This window comes from Coregonus lavaretus, assembly GCF_964263955.1.
Source record: "Coregonus lavaretus genome assembly, chromosome: 14".
Taxonomy (NCBI): Eukaryota; Metazoa; Chordata; class Actinopteri; order Salmoniformes; family Salmonidae; genus Coregonus; species Coregonus lavaretus.
The window spans coordinates 29,888,458-29,904,724 of record NC_140001.1 but is presented as its reverse complement, the minus strand read 5'-3'; the positions used below and the strand labels follow the sequence as shown (position 1 = coordinate 29,904,724).

Here is a 16,267-nt window from a genome sequence, read left to right as displayed (position 1 = left end):
CAGTTACAGACACGTTCCATAGAGAGTATAAAGAGCTCTGGAGGGTGGTTGTATATTCATAGGAGGAACTAAATGTTCACGTTTGATTTGTTTTGATGTTACAGATTAATTAGACTGTAATGACAGAGGATAGAAGAGTCAGTGGAACAGATACAGCCCAAGAGCAAACTAAATGTTGGTATTCTTATCTAGATAGACTAGATAGAGTGCATCTCCGAGTTGCTGTCTGTCCACCCAGCCTGATTCACTCTGATCCTCTGCAGACACATCTTTCTATCTATTGGTCTCTTAGATCTCCTGTCCTCTAACAGAGTATGTCTGGTCAGGTCTGACCCCCCCCCCTCTCCCCTCCCTCTCTTCTCCTTCCTCTCACAACACGCCTTGAATCTCTCCTCTATCACAAGAGTAGCCTGAGAGAGTTGGGGGAGGGGGAGGGGGGAGGGTGGAGGGCTAGGCAAACTCATTTTGGGTGGGAGTGAGAGAGAGCGAGGGAGGGTGAGAGAGAGGAAGAAGGAGGGAGGAGGGAGCAGTCTGGCAGCCAGCTGATCACTGCTCTGGCATTCAGAGTCGAAGCGGAGGATGGAGAGAGAGAGGCTGAGAGAAAACAGAGAGAAGCAGAGGGAGAAGAGGCTGCTGATGCTACAGTAATCTGTAATCTAACAGAGAGTAAGAAACCAACAGCGTCATCTCAGATCTATCAGCCTCTTGTCACGGTTTGTTCCGGGATCAACAATGCAGAAGAGCAGTCTGGGAAACGAAAGCAAGAGGAGGAAGTGAAGAGAGAAACAAGAGATGCCATAAAATCAACATCCTTCCAAAAAGAGAGAGAGAGAACACACGGATAAGCTCCAAGACAGAGAGAGAGAAAGAGAGAGAGAGATACAAGTAAACAGACTGTGGTGAGTCACTCCTCCTCTCTTCTCCTCTCCTCTGGTGTGTTGTTGCTGATTCACAGAGGAGCAGCAGAACTAAGAGAGGAGTCCAATCCAGAGCCAGAGGAGGAGAACCAGACTGTGAGGGAGTAACAGAACCGACAGTGGAACTGTAGAACACGTGAGGGACCAGACCACTACAACCAGGAGTATCATCAAACCCAGTGGGGTGGAACCGGACCCAGAGGGTTGTATACTGTATAGAGGAGCTGGTGCGTCTCTGTAGAGATGTCCTGGGGGTCTTTGCTGTCTCCGGTCCAGTGGGCTAAATGGACTTGGTCAGCTGTACGGGGGGGAGGGGAGGATGAGGGGGAGGAGGGAGCCCCCGGAACCAATGATGAAGGGGAAAAGTAAGTGGGCTACAGGTGTGTGTGTGTGAGTGAGTTTGTTCGTGTGCATGTGTGTGTGATGCCTGATGCCTGTCTGGCACACGTGAGAGAGGGAGAGAAATAAAGAGAGATTGCGTGTGTACATGTGCTGAGAGATCACTGTGTGTGAATGGCAACAGGCTGAATGTGTGTCTGGCTCCACCTGCCAGGATGACTTGGGGTAATTTGCTGTTATTATTCATACAGATAGATATAGATATAGATATAGAGAGAGAGAGATAGAGAGAGAGAGAGAGGAGAGAGAGAGAGAGAGAGAGAGAGAGAGAGAGAGAGAGAGAGAGAGAGAGAGAGAGAGAGAGAGAGAGAGAGAGAGAGAGAGAGAGAGAGAGAGAGAGAGAGAGAGAGAGAGAGAGAGAGAGAGAAGCAGATGTGATGTTGTTGTGATATGGTCTCTTGTCTTCCCTTGCACCCTGTGTAACAGTGACTAGATGATGTTGTCATGTCTAAAAGCAGAGTCGGTCAGGTGACCACACACACACCCAGGCATTTACTCCATTACACACCCAGGCATTTACTCCATTACACACCCAGGCATTTACTCCATTACACACCCAGGCATTTACTCCATTATACATCCAGGCATTTACCATTACTCCATTCCAGACATTGTTATGAGCCATCCTCCCCTCAGCAGCCTCCTGTGAACCACAGATACTTAGGAAAATATGTCTTCCTTTATGTGTGTTTGAGTGAGTGAAGGGCAGGAGAGGGATGGGGGAAGGTTTGGGAAAGTTGGGGGAAGGGAGGTTGAGTTTTCTAAAGATGTGGGATTTTTTGTGCTAGTTTCTAGTTTCCAAGTAACCGTCCAAGATTGCAGTGTAGAGGTCATCGCTGGGACTTAATTTCTGATTGTCTTTCTCTGCTTTGTATGTGTGTGTGTGTGCGTGTGTTTTTAAGGATTACTCTGTGTGGTTTAGATGTGATGTGTGTGTGTATGTGTGTGTGTGTGTGTGTGTGTGTGTGTGTGTGTGTGTGTGTGTGTGTGTGTGTGTGTGTGTGTGTGTGTGTGTGTGTGTGTGTGTGTGTGTGTGTGTGTGTGTGTGTGTGTGTGTGTGTGTGTGTGTGTGTGTGTGTGTGTGTGTGTGTGTGAGAGAGAGCGCTGTCTGTATTCCGGGAGCCTGTGTCTTTGTTCCCCTGAGCTGTTTTTCATTAGTGTGTGGACGGTTTGATGTGCATTTAACTGCATGGGAGCACAAACACACACTTTGGAGCACAGCATGGAAATAAATCGGGCAGCTGAGGCAGCAGACCCTGATACTGTGTGTGTATTTGAACATGAAGAAACGGATCAGTGTGTTACAGATCTGGGTGTGTTGTGTCAGCTAAGGCTTTAGTCCAGTCTGGCTCAGTCTGGCACACAAACACAACTTTGGAACCATGGAGGTGCTATATAAACTTGTAATCAATCTCTCTCTCCCTCTCTCTCTCTCTCTCTCTCTAGTTCGGACTCAGAAGGGAACTTTGAGACCCCAGAGGCGGAGTCTCCTGGTCTGCTGAATGACCTGACCCAGCTGGATAACTCTGCCCACACAGGTGAGATGATGTCCTCTCTACCTGTGTGTCAGCGAAACCCCTCCTGCTCAGTAGGAACAATGATAGCAGGTGGTCGTAAGCTACTCTAGCATCGCTCTGTAAAGCCATCGCTCTGTAAAGACCTGAAGTACTGGCGCGTCTTCACCAATAAAGACTGGCTTAAGATGAACAAGTGTGCCCCTCCAACACACACATACCCGCGCACGCCGCTGACATCGCAAACCAACAGCACACACGGGTGATAAGAAACAGATCATGTGTTGTTGACCATTGTAGAGTTTTATAGACAAGTAATATTATCCTATTAAAATGTTAAACTGCTCTGTGGCGTCTTGGACTGGATTCGTTCATTTGTTTGGGATTCATAATCTTAGTTCTGGACACAATGCAATTTAGAAAATGGGATTCTATGATCCTAATGTACTAAATCTCCTTTGTCTCTGTAGACAATAACAACCTCGCCTCTTATAGAACAGCAGCCAGTCACATGCTGTCTGCCTGTGTATTTCTGGCTTACTGACATAAATAAAACATTGACTGAGAGATAATTCAGTCTGGAGGAATAATAATAGTCTACTTGACTACAGCACCGCAGGGAGAAATTACACGGTAACAACACAACACAACACTATATATTAGATGTATGTCGTCTGTTGACTGGGTTAGAAGTCTGAGCAGAGTTGGAATTTAGGGTTTCTGAAGAATTGGAGGCCTGTCTTGTTATTGTGCTTGATTGTTTAGAGAAATCAAATAGACCCTCCCATCTCCCCCTCCCATCTCTCTCTCTCTCTCTCTCTCTGTCTCTCTCTCGCTCTGGTCAGTGTGGTACCCTGTTAAACTGTGTAGAGGCTGTTGTTTATTGGTTGCTAGGCTACAGGGTGAGGCCTAAAGGCCAGGGGCAAGGTTGTCCTGCTATACTCCCAGATGATTCTGGTTAGAGTTGGAGCTAGGGAATGTTTATTCTCCTGTTCAGACAGCAGACATATGGGATTGTCATATCCCGGCAGGGCTGCTTCAGCTTCACAATGCCAAGGTGGCCCCCATGAGCCATGGCCAACACTTGTCCTCTGAGCCTGCTTGGTATGACGATGCAGTTTCCGCAGGCCAGACGTGTCATACCAGCATGTCAGCTCATGTTTGAACCTGGCACATGGTTGGAGTTCCGATGGGTGCTGTGCCGGCCAGCCATTGGCTACGTATTTCCCCACAAGGTCGTGAAGATGGGGTCGTTGGCTGATTCTTGGGTCAGCTTCTTGTGCGACACTGTGTCTTGGAGAGTGAGTGTAGGAGCTGGATGAGGGCATCTGAGTCAACCTGGGCACAGGTGGAGTCTGGGGGAACTTAGCGCTAAAGGAAGTCGGCCAACACATTGTCCCTGCCCGGCCTGAACTGCAGCTTAAAGTTATACTGCTGGAATCGGTCTGACCAGCGGTACATGCGGAGGAGCTTGTGTCCTGACCCAGAGGTAGACATCAAGGCTGTGGGGCCTGGTGGTCGGTGCGCAGTTTGAAAGAACTGTGTTGACCAAGTTGGACACCCATGGGAAGATGTCCACCGGCTAGATAAATCCATCCTCCAGCTGCTTGTGTAGATCCTTATTGACCTCCTTGCAGGATATGCCGTAGAGGCTGAATGACTGGAGTCACCATAGGGCCGAGGAGGGTTATTATGTGCAAACGCTGTCAGGGCACCTACGTCGTTGAAGAGGGTAGGCCATGGGGAGGCGACGTGCAGGATTGTTGAGCCACTGTTGTTCAACAGAGAGAACCCCAGGCTGGTGAACAGGTCCAGACCTAAGATATTAGTGCCCTGTCGTGTGATGTGGAAGGGGAACTAAATGAGGGCCTTGTTGCCATACTGCACAGGTGAGTGTATAAAGCAGACAACATCAATCACTGAGCGCCCATATCCGTACAGGCTAAAGCTGGGCGGCTGGAGGGGCAGGTGGGACATGAACTGCTCTTAGGTGGCCATGTTGAGGAGCAACACTTTTGCTCCTCTGTCTAGCACGAGAGGAATGCAGGAGTCACCCAGGTATACAGTACAAGTGGAAAACCCAGTCGGGTTTGAGCCAACAGTGCGAGTGACAGGAGGTGGCGTGGCCTGGGGCATGACCCAGACCAGTTTGAGACAACTTTGTGAACGACTGGAGGGGGCGTGTCTGTGGGGTGTGATCCAGCTGGGTTTAAGCCAACCAGGCGAGTGACAGGAAAGGGTGTGTCTGTGGGGCTTGCTTGTTGCACAGCACTGGAAGCATGTGTTTGTGCCTCACAGATCTTAGTTGCACAGTGAGCTGCTGATTTCACTTGGGAAGCTATGGCTACAGCTTTTGCTAAAGTCAGATCATCCTCTTCAAGGAGAAGCCTCTCCCGCACGAGTGAACTTGAGGTTCTTTCAATTAACTGGTCCCTGATAATTTCATGTCGAAGATATCCAAACTGACATACTTGTCCTTTAAGATCAGTGACGTACTGTGTCACTGACTCACTCGCGCGCTGTCGAAAATGCAGCCTTTCAGAAGCACACTCTGTTTCTTTGCAAAATGTCCATAGATAAGTTAAACAGCTGCATCATATGTGTGCGCTTCCCTGAGCGTTTGGAAAATGCGCTGGCCCTCGGCACAGAGACAGTGGAGAAGAATGGCTATTTCCCTCTCAGGGCTAACAACATCCAGTCCGGTAGCTAGCATGTATGTCACGAACGACAACTTCCATCTGTCCCATGGGATTGTTGGTTCGCCCGTGTGAGGCCACTGCTCCGGTGGAGGATAGGGATATTGTAGAAATACTTTCAGCCATCCTCGCTCGCCAAATGTTATTTTGGAAAAGAACCAAACAAACACTTGTTTTCAGTTGAGCCTGATGTTTATATAAACGAGTAACATCAGATAGAAAGAGGCGAAGCAAGAGGGATAACTGGGCCCAAAATCAGTATTTTCCAGCAGGTGGCGTTTTTCAATTTTTTTCGCTCATTAAGCGAGTAGTTTTTGTATGGAGAACAATGAGATTGTCAAAAATGTAATGGCTTATTTGCCTTGTGTGGCTTATTTGATCTGATATAAGTTTCGTAATGCTTAGGTTGTTACGAGTGTACTGATGTAAGTAGAACAATTGACATCCTGGCAACTTTGAGAAAAAACACTTTATATCGGAGTTGTGCCTGGTCGTCACTAGTTACCACAGCCACAAAGTCATAAACCCCGCCCATTTCTTCTTCTTAAAAGGTTATTTTAAACCTAGCTTTAACCACACTGCTAACCTTATGCCTAACCCTAATCTTAATTTAAAACCAAAAAAGCAAATTTGTTTTCATGAATTTTTATGATATAGCCAATTTTGACTGATGCTATGTTAACTAGTGGAAACCATTTTGCCTACACGTATCTGCTCTCTCATTGGCTAGAATGGTCCCACCTGATCTTGCCTCCTCCCGACTGCCTTCCATTTTTGAAGACATTTATTTTTATTGTTACGAGTGGCCACTAGACTATCTGGTCAATATAATGGATAATCTGTGGTAGCATCTCACATACAACAGAAATAGAACAACCAAATCACCTAGTGATTTTCGATAACAACATATCAACAAAACAGACTGTGCAATCGATGATACGAATCATGGAAGCTATAATAAAAAATCAGTGCTGAACACAACAGATCTGACACAGAGAGTGAGAGCATTGAGCAATATCACAAGTGTGTGTGTGAATTGCAGTGTAGTCACATTGTTCTGCGTTCCTGGGCTTTGTGCTGGATTTCTCTGTAACAGAGAGCTCACTGTACAGCAGTATGAGTCAGCAACCCTGACATAACCACCCACACACACACTGGGCTAGAGCCTCTCTTCTCTCAGCAGTGTAAGCCCAGACTGAATTGAGCAGCCCCAGCCCCCAGAGAACAGAAGCATGTTAAGTGCATTGCCGTCAGCTGTTATAAACACAGCAGGATCCTGGCTAAACATGCACTCAAAGCATTACTGTGCTCTTAGGGAGAGGACCATTGTGTTTGTGTGTGTGTTTGATGTTGACAAGGTTTTTGTTGACGCAGGGACCATTGTAAGGGACCAATTTTAGCATTCTAGCAGGGAGTCAGGAGCCATTCTGATTGTTCTAACAGGAAGTGAGAGGCCATTCAAACATAGCTCAGTCCACAAGCTGCAGCTCAGCTAGTCACGCTTTTAACTAGACATGGACTGAGGCTGGCCTGCAGTGCTTTAAATGTTCCCTGTGTTTTGAGCCACTGTCCACAATTCCAGATATGTTTTTCACCCTGATGCAGTGGGAACTGAGCTCCCACAGAGAGAATATCCTATAGAGAAAATATAAGCTATAGAGAGAGTGGTGAAGAGAGATGTGCATTTCCTGTAGTATATTATCTGAAACAACAAAACCATACAAAGATAAATCCCAAGATGTATTTGCTGCTAAAATGTCTGTTGTTGTTGTTGACATAACATCATTATTGGTGCTACTTTTAAAGAAAGGTTGCTGTCTTGCTTGTCTCCAGCGTGAGATACTAACTCCACCTCTCTTCAGTCCTCACCAGAGATGTCGGACAGCTGACGCCCCACCTCTTCCTGGACAGAAACTCCAATCAGGATGTTTATCCCGCCTCCCTTCAGGAAGTCCAGGATGCCCTAAACAACCTCAATAGCTCTTCCCCTTCTCTGAGTGGAGCAGGTTTGGACCAGAACCTGAACTTGAGGTTGACCTCCAGACCTGGAGAAGGAGAAGGTCTCTCCCCGTCCCCTCTGCCCCAGCCCCGCACCCTACGCCCTCCCTCGCTCGCCGTCCACAACTGCCCTGACCCCGCCGAGGTTGATGACCTTGCTCCTATGACCTCTGACCCCAACGGCAACATGAACTCTGACCCCAACAGCCTGACCCCTGAACTGGACAGACCGGACTCAGACAGACAGTCACCTAGGATGAGCACGGGCATCACGTGAGTAACACTCATATAAGACATCTTATCTTACACATGCCTGACCACTTAGCATACAATCACATGATCTTATCTCTCCCTCCCTCAACCAATCATACCCCCTCCTCTCCCCTCCACCCCCTCTCATGTCTCACCCACACTCCGCTCTTTCTCTGTACTCTACCTGTCTCTGAGTCTATTTCTGTGTGGCGTCAGGACTGCTGACCAGGTCCGTTTACTATGTATGATGCTGTAAGTACTGAATACTGTACTGTCTCTGTTGGCCCGCCATTAAACGTTGACCAAATTCCCAGCCTCTGTGTCTCCCCTCTCCCTGCCCTCCATGCATGTTCTCCTACACCACGACTCACTGCAGTCAGAGCAGCCCTGGCTAGACTTCTTTAGTGCTGTGTCAGGTTGACGCATGGAGACAAATTTAATGATAACCGTTTGGTCATCAGATTCTCTCAGGCAGGGCTAGTCGATCTCAGAGTCTGTTACATTATCACTACTTCACCTCAGAGAGAGAGAGAAAGAGCGAGAGAGAGAGTACCTCACAATACTCTAGTCTACAGCAACTTAACAATACTCTCTGTTCAAGTGTAATCATGCTCTGTGCAGTAGTTTGGTGACTCAGCTTTATTTCTATTAGGCAACGGCCTGTTTCATTAATCTGCTTTCTGCTTTAGTAGTTTAGCTGCACAGAGCAACTCAACAGAGAAAGCACAGAATGAGGTCTGATTATAAAGTCTGCTTTCTCCTCTGCTTTCTCTCCGTTCCTCCTACTGTACTCTCTTTATACTCAGTAAGAGCAACATCGTTTCAGTCTCACCTAATATCATATAATAGGACTCTGCTACCTTTGGGTCTGGCTGCTGTCCCAGACACACATGGTCGGTGGGTCAGCTATGATCTGGGTAGGGTTAGCATAAGGGTAGGTCTCAGTATCTCTGACCTCAGTGCTCTTTGTCTTCAGGAACTCCTGTAAAGTGAAGAAGCTGGACAACCAGACTCTGTTACAGAATGCCAGCGGAAAGGTAAGGGTTAATGTTCTAACCAGCTTCTCAAACAGGAAATGCTTTACTTTTCTTCTTCATACCTTTCCCATAAAGACAGCAAACTTTATTTAACTGTTATTTTTAAAAGAATGATTTTGAATGCTCCAGATAAAAGTGTATGTATCGCTGTCCTTGGTCATCATTGTATCACATTTTGTGTGTGTGTGTGAGTGCGTGCGATTGTAGTGTAGTGTTGTGTAGTGTAGTGTAGTGTTGTAGTGTTTCTCACGCTGGTACCTTTCCTCTGTGTACATGACCATGACCCTGGTTAACCTACACATTCCTCTCTGAGAGCCCTGTCCTCTACTTTACCTCAGCCCTCAGTATATGTCAGGCCTGCTCTGGCACGGCAACAGGGAGAGAAGGGAGACTGTCCAATTACAGAAGAAAATGTCTCTGACCGTCTGTCCCTCCCTCCCTGCCTGTAGGACGACGACCATCGCAAAGGTCACGCTACAGATGAGGAGAAGCTAGCCAGCACGACAGGAATCAGAGCAGATAGAGACCACAACGGTGAGTGGGGAATAAGGGGATCAGACACACCCAACATCAGTGTGTGTGAACCCATGTGTTGGTTAATCAATATCACAGGGAAGGTCATTGTTGTCCCCTCCACCCCAGATGCTCTAATCTGGCCTTCCACCATCCCTCATGCTGACTCGACCGCTAGGCCTACTGTGTATGACTCATGCAGCTTGTTGTAGTGTATGCCTGATGGGTCTATGTGTGTATGAGCCAATAAGCAAAACCCCAGCAGTGTTACAGGAAGCAGACAGACTGTACCCGATCAATAGTCCCTCAGGCTGCATGCGACACACTTCTACTGTAGCTGTGTTCTACGGTGTTGAGTTGGCCTTTATATTGTCTGTTCTGCTCTGTTCTGCTCTGCTCTGTTTATTTCTGTCTAGTCTGTGGAGAAGTATATGGTAGATTCTGTCTGTCATTTTAGGAATTTATTATGAGACAGTCCTCTGTGCTGCAGGCATACACTGCCCCCTCCTGGTTATACAGCAGCAATACATGGAGCTCCCAGTGGTTGGAGTCAGATAAGAATAGAACAGAAAATAAAAGACAATAATAGAATTGAATAAAAAAATAATAGAAAAATAACAGAACAGAATATAACAGTTCCTTTTGAGAATACAGTGTGGGATATTTGACACAGACACTTTTAGTGACTTGTCATTCAAGGGTACAAATGTTTGATGTGATGTGTTGTTCTCTTCCAGGGCCAGAGCTGAATGTGTCAGCCAGACCAGAGGAGTCAGACTGCTGTTCTATGGTGAGTACACTAACATGCCCTGTTAACAGTCACATATAGCCCAGAGAGAGTTTGGTCCACTTCAGAGACGGATCTAGAGATGATGGTTCTGTCAGAATCATGTGATCCCCCTGGTGACCACTAGATGGCGACACCAGTGAGCTAGCTGTATGGACCACTTTTCGGAAAACAGATTATGGCCATGATGCTACTGTAGAGTGTTAACAATCATTGTCATCATCATCATGTTCTAGTAGTGGATTAGAGCTGTGTTCACAGTGATGTTGAGGAGCTATCTGGCCCGCTGAGATGGTGATGGTGACTGGCTTGATTAGTCTTCTAGTCTACCCGGTGCCCACTACAGTAGCCCACTACAGTACAGTACCATGGTAGCTTTACTCCCACACTGTATGCACATGAACTGACCACGAGCTCCTCAGCTTGTCTGTCTGTCATCATCTCCAGCTCGTCAGGCGATAGAGGGCTTGAGATGATCAGTCGCATAGGATTAGGATATGAGTGTGAGTTATAATCTAGGGAAGGATAAGAGGAGGACGAGGGTTGAGGGGGAGGGCGAGAGGAGGGCTAGAGAAAGAGATGGAAATAACCACCCTTAGCTCCGGCACTGAGGAACAAGACCTCAACTTCTAACCTCCCTCTAGCCCCCCTCCTCTGAGAGCACCAGAGTAGACATGCTGATGAAGGCAGAGCCAATACAGAAGTGATTGTGTCTGTATACAGCTCTGACAAACACTATACTACACTGTACTATAATCTGTTTATTATTGAGTGAAACACACAGAAGGAATTTACCTACAAACAAACTGTTTAACCAGTCTGCCACACCCAGAAACATTCACAGAGAGTGTATCAATGCTACAGGCCACAGTTGACATTGTGACTAAATCCGGGTTTGGGTCAATTTAATCTAACATCTAGTCAGGTACTTATGGAACTCCTCTCCTACTCTGACACCCATCTCTCTGCAGTATGAGGACCCCTGCCAGCTGAAGAACGCCAAGCTGGGAGGAAGTAACATGCAGAAGAAGACAGGAAGTGAGGTACTAGACTCCATTTGCATCAGTGAGGAGGAGAAAACGGCTGTTCTCACCCTTATCAGAGAGGAGGTAGGTTAAATAGTAGACCACACACACACACACACACACACACACACACACACACACAGGGTAACACAGTAATAACTGTCTCCTGTGTCAGATCATCACTAAGGAGACGGAGGCCAGTGACTGGAGGAGAAAGTATGAGGACAGCAGACAGGAAGTCATGGAGATGAGGTAACTCACATGTAGGGTTACAAAATTGACGGAACTTTCAATAAATTCCCTGGAATTCCAGAAATCCTGGTTGGAGGGTATGGATTTCCTGCTTATTCCCTCCTGATTCCGGGAAACCTCCAGCTGGGATTTGGGGAAAACCAGGGAATTTATTGAAAGTTCCAGGAATTTTCCAACCCTATTCACATGTACCATTCTGTTACCAGTCACCTGAACTGTACTGTGAGGCTAGTAATGATGTGATGTGTGCTGAGCTGTGAACAGACTGAGGGTTAGCTAGTAGAGACTCCTCAGTAACCGTTCCTCCTCTCTCACAGGAAGATTGTGGCAGAGTATGAGAAGACCATCGCCCAGATGATTGGTGAGTGGCTTAGGTCAACCAAACCTCTTCAAACATTCCTTTCCATAAATGACTGGTATACCCAGTGTAGTGGTGGCATCGATGCATGGAATCATAAAATGACCCGTCCGTGTGAACTCTCTCTTGCTCAGAGGACGAACAGCGCAACACCATGAGCTCCCAGAAGTCTTTGCAGGCTGTAACCATGGAGAAGGAGTTGGCGCTTGCAGACCTGAGCTCAGTAGAACGCTCGCTGTCCGATATGTTCCGCCGCTACGAGAACATGAAGAGCACCCTGGACGGCTTTAAGAAGGTTAGAGGTCAGAGTTCAGGGGTCAAGAATAGTCTGACCTGAGTATCATTAGTCTTTAAGCACATTTGATGTATATTTTTTATGTGGAATGTTGTGGTTCTACCATTGTGTGCATGTAGAATGAGGAGGTGTTGAAGAAGTGTGCTCAGGAGTATCTGGCCAGAGTCAAGCAGGAGGAGCAGAGATACCAGACGCTCAAACTCCACGCTGAGGAGAAACTAGACAAGTATGATCACGCACACACACTACACACACTACACACACACACACACTCACACACACACACACACACACAGGGGTCTGTGACTACCTACTAACCAATGAAACATCTACCCTATTCCTCCCCTCAGGGCTAATCAGGACATAGCCCAGGTACGCAGCAAGGCCAGCTCTGAGAGTGTTGCTCTGACCGCCAGCCTGAGGAAGGAGCAGATGAGGGTGGAGTCTCTGGAGAGAGCCCTGCAGCAGAAGGTAACGAACAACACAAATGCTACATGCTAATGCCTTTTATTTAGCCCCATAGCAGAAAGTAACACACAACACAAACTCTTCATGATAACAGAAAGTTGCTTGCTCTACATAACACAGCGTTTTCGCTAACCAGATCTTAGTCTTGAATCTCCCTGACGTGATCTTCTGTCTTTTCACAGGCTGAGGAAATCGAGGAGCTCACCAAGATCTGTGACGAGCTCATCGCCAAGATGGGCAGAACAGACTGAGACAGATTCCATATGTCCAAATCCTTCAATCTTGACCCGCCAAGACAACCCTGCCTACAACCTATGGCATACCCTGCCCTGTGCATGTGTCCAGCCAATGAACAGTTCTGTTTTCCCTTGGGGCGCCTGCCCCTAATGCTGCTGTACAGGTCAAATGTCATATGATAACCCATTTCTCTTGGTCAAAAGTAGTGCACTATATGGAGAGTAGGGTGTCATTTGAGCCAGAGCCTGTGTTACATGTGGACTGTTTTTGTTTTGGTCGTTTTCGCCACGCAAGACCAAATCCCTTACTCCCTCCATCCGTCTGTCTTTCTGTCCTGTAACACTAATATAATGTGCTGTCTTGGCGTTGCATAGATTTGTGCTTATTTACCTGATGGTAACATTTTGTAGAGCATTTATTCATAGATTATATACATAAACCCCAAAACAAAAAACACCCTTGCTGAGATGTACTGTACATAGGGTATTTATTCTGAACACTAGGAGACTAGGGCGGGACCAGGTAGACATTCTAGGCTCTAGGACAGTCAGGGATTAGAGATCAGGGGTGAGATGTGTTTAACCCTTCTGTATGACTGCACTATTATAAGGAGGGGGGATATGGGCGTAGGGTCAGGGTTAGGATGCACTGCTATTGATAGGGGACGTGTGGGGGGTTGTCCTGGGAAATATAAAGCTTTTCTCCTGTCTGTATATGAGGCCTTGTGTTAGCAGAGGAAGAGGAGCTGTAGGTCTACTGTATATTCTGCTCTGTGCGGTCTTGGACAGGTTTAGATAACCTCCAGCACAACAGCACAGGGGAGGGTTTCCCACTGTCCTAAACTCCACCTGGTTAGTGTTTGTCTCAGGCCAGTGTGTTGGACCAGAGAGTAGTATACTCAGTTACTGGAAATCTGGAAATTGTGAATTTAATACAAAGACTATATATTTTGTATATGTACAAACAAATACTGTAAACTGGAAGAGTGTTTTAATGACTGGCTGTTATTATTGGTTGTTCAGAATAAAAAATGCTCAGAATATCCTGCTCATGTTCCCCTTTGGCCACTGACATGCACAGCACCTGTAGTGTCCAGGTGTGAAATGTTATGACATGGAGGTAGAGAGAACTGTTCCAGGATTATGTGAGCTCCCATGGACCCTGTTCAAAAGTAGTGCACTATATAGGGAATAGGGTGCCATTTGGGACGAAACTACTGTGTTTTACTGCAGCACCTATTTAGTGGCATATAAAGATAATGTTTATCTTATTCACTGCTTAACTGTTCTCAGCTGAACTGGTTCTGTTAAATACTCTTCTTCCCCCAGTGGAGAGCGTCACACCGCCTCACGGTACTAGTTCCCTCTCTGCCATTCTACTCTGTGAATGCCATAGTTAAACAAGATACGTTATAACTAGATTGTTCGAGCCCTGAATGCTGATTGTCTGATAGCCGTGGTATATTAGACCATATACCACGGGTATGAAAAAACATTTAATTGAACTGCTCTAATTACGTTGGTAACCAGTTTATAATAGCAATAAGGCACCTTGGGGATTTGTCATATATGGCTAATATACCATGACTAAGGGCTGTGTCCAGGCACTGTGCGTAAGAAGAACAGCCCTTAGCCGTGATATATTGGCAATATACCACACCCCCTCGGGCCTTATTGCTTAAGTATAACATGCACACATGCATGCACACACACACACGCCTGAGTGTCTATCATACACATCTTTGTGCCATTCTGCAGTTGTGTTACCTCCAGCTTCATTGAAGGTTTCGTTAGACAATATTGTTTTTTTTTACGTTATGTACATCACCGATGATCCCTTTTTGAATTGTCATTAATATTTGTAAAGTGGGAATAAGAAACGTACAGTTGTACTGTACTGACTATGTTGACTAATACGGTATATGCAGTGTGTGTCCTGATTAAACAAGACTGTAGTAATAAAGAAGTGTATTCTCATGGCTTCTGTGTGCAGGAGAGTTTCTTTGTTCACAGCTTCACAGGTATGGTCTGACATCACAGCTTCACGGGTTGGGTCTGACATCACAGCTACAAGCACTGACTTAACTGAATCCTCAGTCTCTGGCATCTTCAGTCTCTGCCAGAGGGAACCACAGCCTAGCCCTGGACTAGCAGCTGAACAAAGAAGAGCGTGAAAGGCGTCACCATGTCTGCTTTATCCTCTTATTCTCAGACCTAACATCCCCTGACACAACACTTATGTCCTCTGTCTGACACACTCACAGAAATATAGACACATGCACTCACACAGCCACACATATACAGAGCGAAATGGATGTCATGAGACTCTGACCTTGAGTTAGAGGGCAAGTGCATGCAAGTGACACATTGTAGGTTGAATTTCCCTGTAGTTGGGGAGAATGATCTGTGACAACCTAGTGTGGTTGTATTATTTCTCTGATCACTTAGACAGCATACTGTATGGGGGTGTGTGATGCCCGTAAAGGTGAATGAGTGTGTGAGTGAGTGAGTGAGTGAGTGAGTGAGTGAGTGAGTGAGTGAGTGAGTGAGTGAGTGAGTGAGTGAGTGAGTGAGTGAGTGAGTGAGTGAGTGAGTGAGTGAGTGAATACAGTACAGACAACAGTACTGAGAGTATACCTGACCCTGTCAAAGCTACCCTGGGTAAGTCCATTAACACAATAACAAAGGGTGCTGGGTGTGCAGGGTTGATAGGGATTAGGGCTAAGACGTTATTGCCCCAAGACACCCCCACCCCCCTTCTCTTTTCTCTCCTCTGCGTTTACCTCCTCTTTGCTCCCACTCCAGTACTGGACTCCCAAACGTACACTGATACACACCGTGCATCCGGCACTATGAAGGCTGTCCTGGCTCTGCTGATGTTGGTGTGCCTGGCCTGCCACAGTAAGTCTCTCTGTACATGTAGTAGCAGGGTTATTTGAGCAACTAGAGGGGGACCATCTGGGGGATTCTGGGTTTTATAAGGGGTTATACGTTTTTTTTAAAGGGGGCTCTGATTCTCAAACGGTGGGTCTGAATATATAGTCTTTACTGGGTCAATGTTAAAAGATGTAATCAGGTTAGAAATGTTGGGTTGTTTATCTGGTGGGTGTCAAACAAAATGTCAAGAGCTTAGTTGGATCACATAACTCACAGAAGAGTCTGGGACCCAATGAGAGTAACTGATGCTAACACTAACCCTAGCCATAGGTCAACACTAACCCTAACTGTACCAGGGGGTCAGATTTCAGTTTATTTTGTTTTAGTCATCATATTGGTAAGGGTTGTGCCTTGAAGTGAAGGGCTGTGTTTACTTGTCTGTCTCTCTGTCTGGCTGGCTGGCAGTGGGTTTCAGTGTGCTCTTATTTGTTCATGAAAGCCAGAGGGGTTGACAGGACAGGACACATGGACAGGGCCAGTCTGGGTTAGGTCACAGACACAGCCTTGGAGTTGCTCTGTACATTATCAGATATCAGTTTGTATTTATGGGCTCCCAGTTACTCAGGGACAATGTGTGCATGTT

General features: G+C 46.5%; 1 protein-coding gene across 1 annotated transcript; it reads left to right on the top strand.

Moving 5' to 3' along the window:
* The first annotated feature begins 548 nt into the window (after positions 1-548).
* LOC311141254 (transforming acidic coiled-coil-containing protein 1-like) lies at positions 549-14,727 on the top strand. Its single transcript, XM_084176517.1, has 13 exons — positions 549-1,282; positions 2,763-2,854; positions 7,389-7,797; positions 8,753-8,813; positions 9,263-9,347; positions 10,064-10,116; positions 11,085-11,222; positions 11,314-11,390; positions 11,708-11,751; positions 11,883-12,043; positions 12,163-12,269; positions 12,394-12,514; positions 12,694-14,727. The coding sequence occupies exons 1-13, from the start codon at positions 1,161-1,163 to the stop codon at positions 12,760-12,762; spliced, it is 1,539 nt and encodes a 512-aa protein (XP_084032643.1). The 5' UTR covers positions 549-1,160; the 3' UTR covers positions 12,763-14,727.
* Positions 14,728-16,267: the final 1,540 nt, after the last annotated feature.

Coding starts and splice junctions, on each gene's coding strand:
- LOC311141254 (XM_084176517.1), top strand. CDS start 1,161: ATGTCCTGGGGGTCTTTGCTGTCTCCGGTCCAGTGGGCTAAATGGACT. Junction 7,798..8,752: donor AGGATGAGCACGGGCATCAC/GTGAGTAACACT, acceptor CTTTGTCTTCAG/GAACTCCTGTAAAGTGAAGA. Junction 10,117..11,084: donor AGTCAGACTGCTGTTCTATG/GTGAGTACACTA, acceptor ATCTCTCTGCAG/TATGAGGACCCCTGCCAGCT.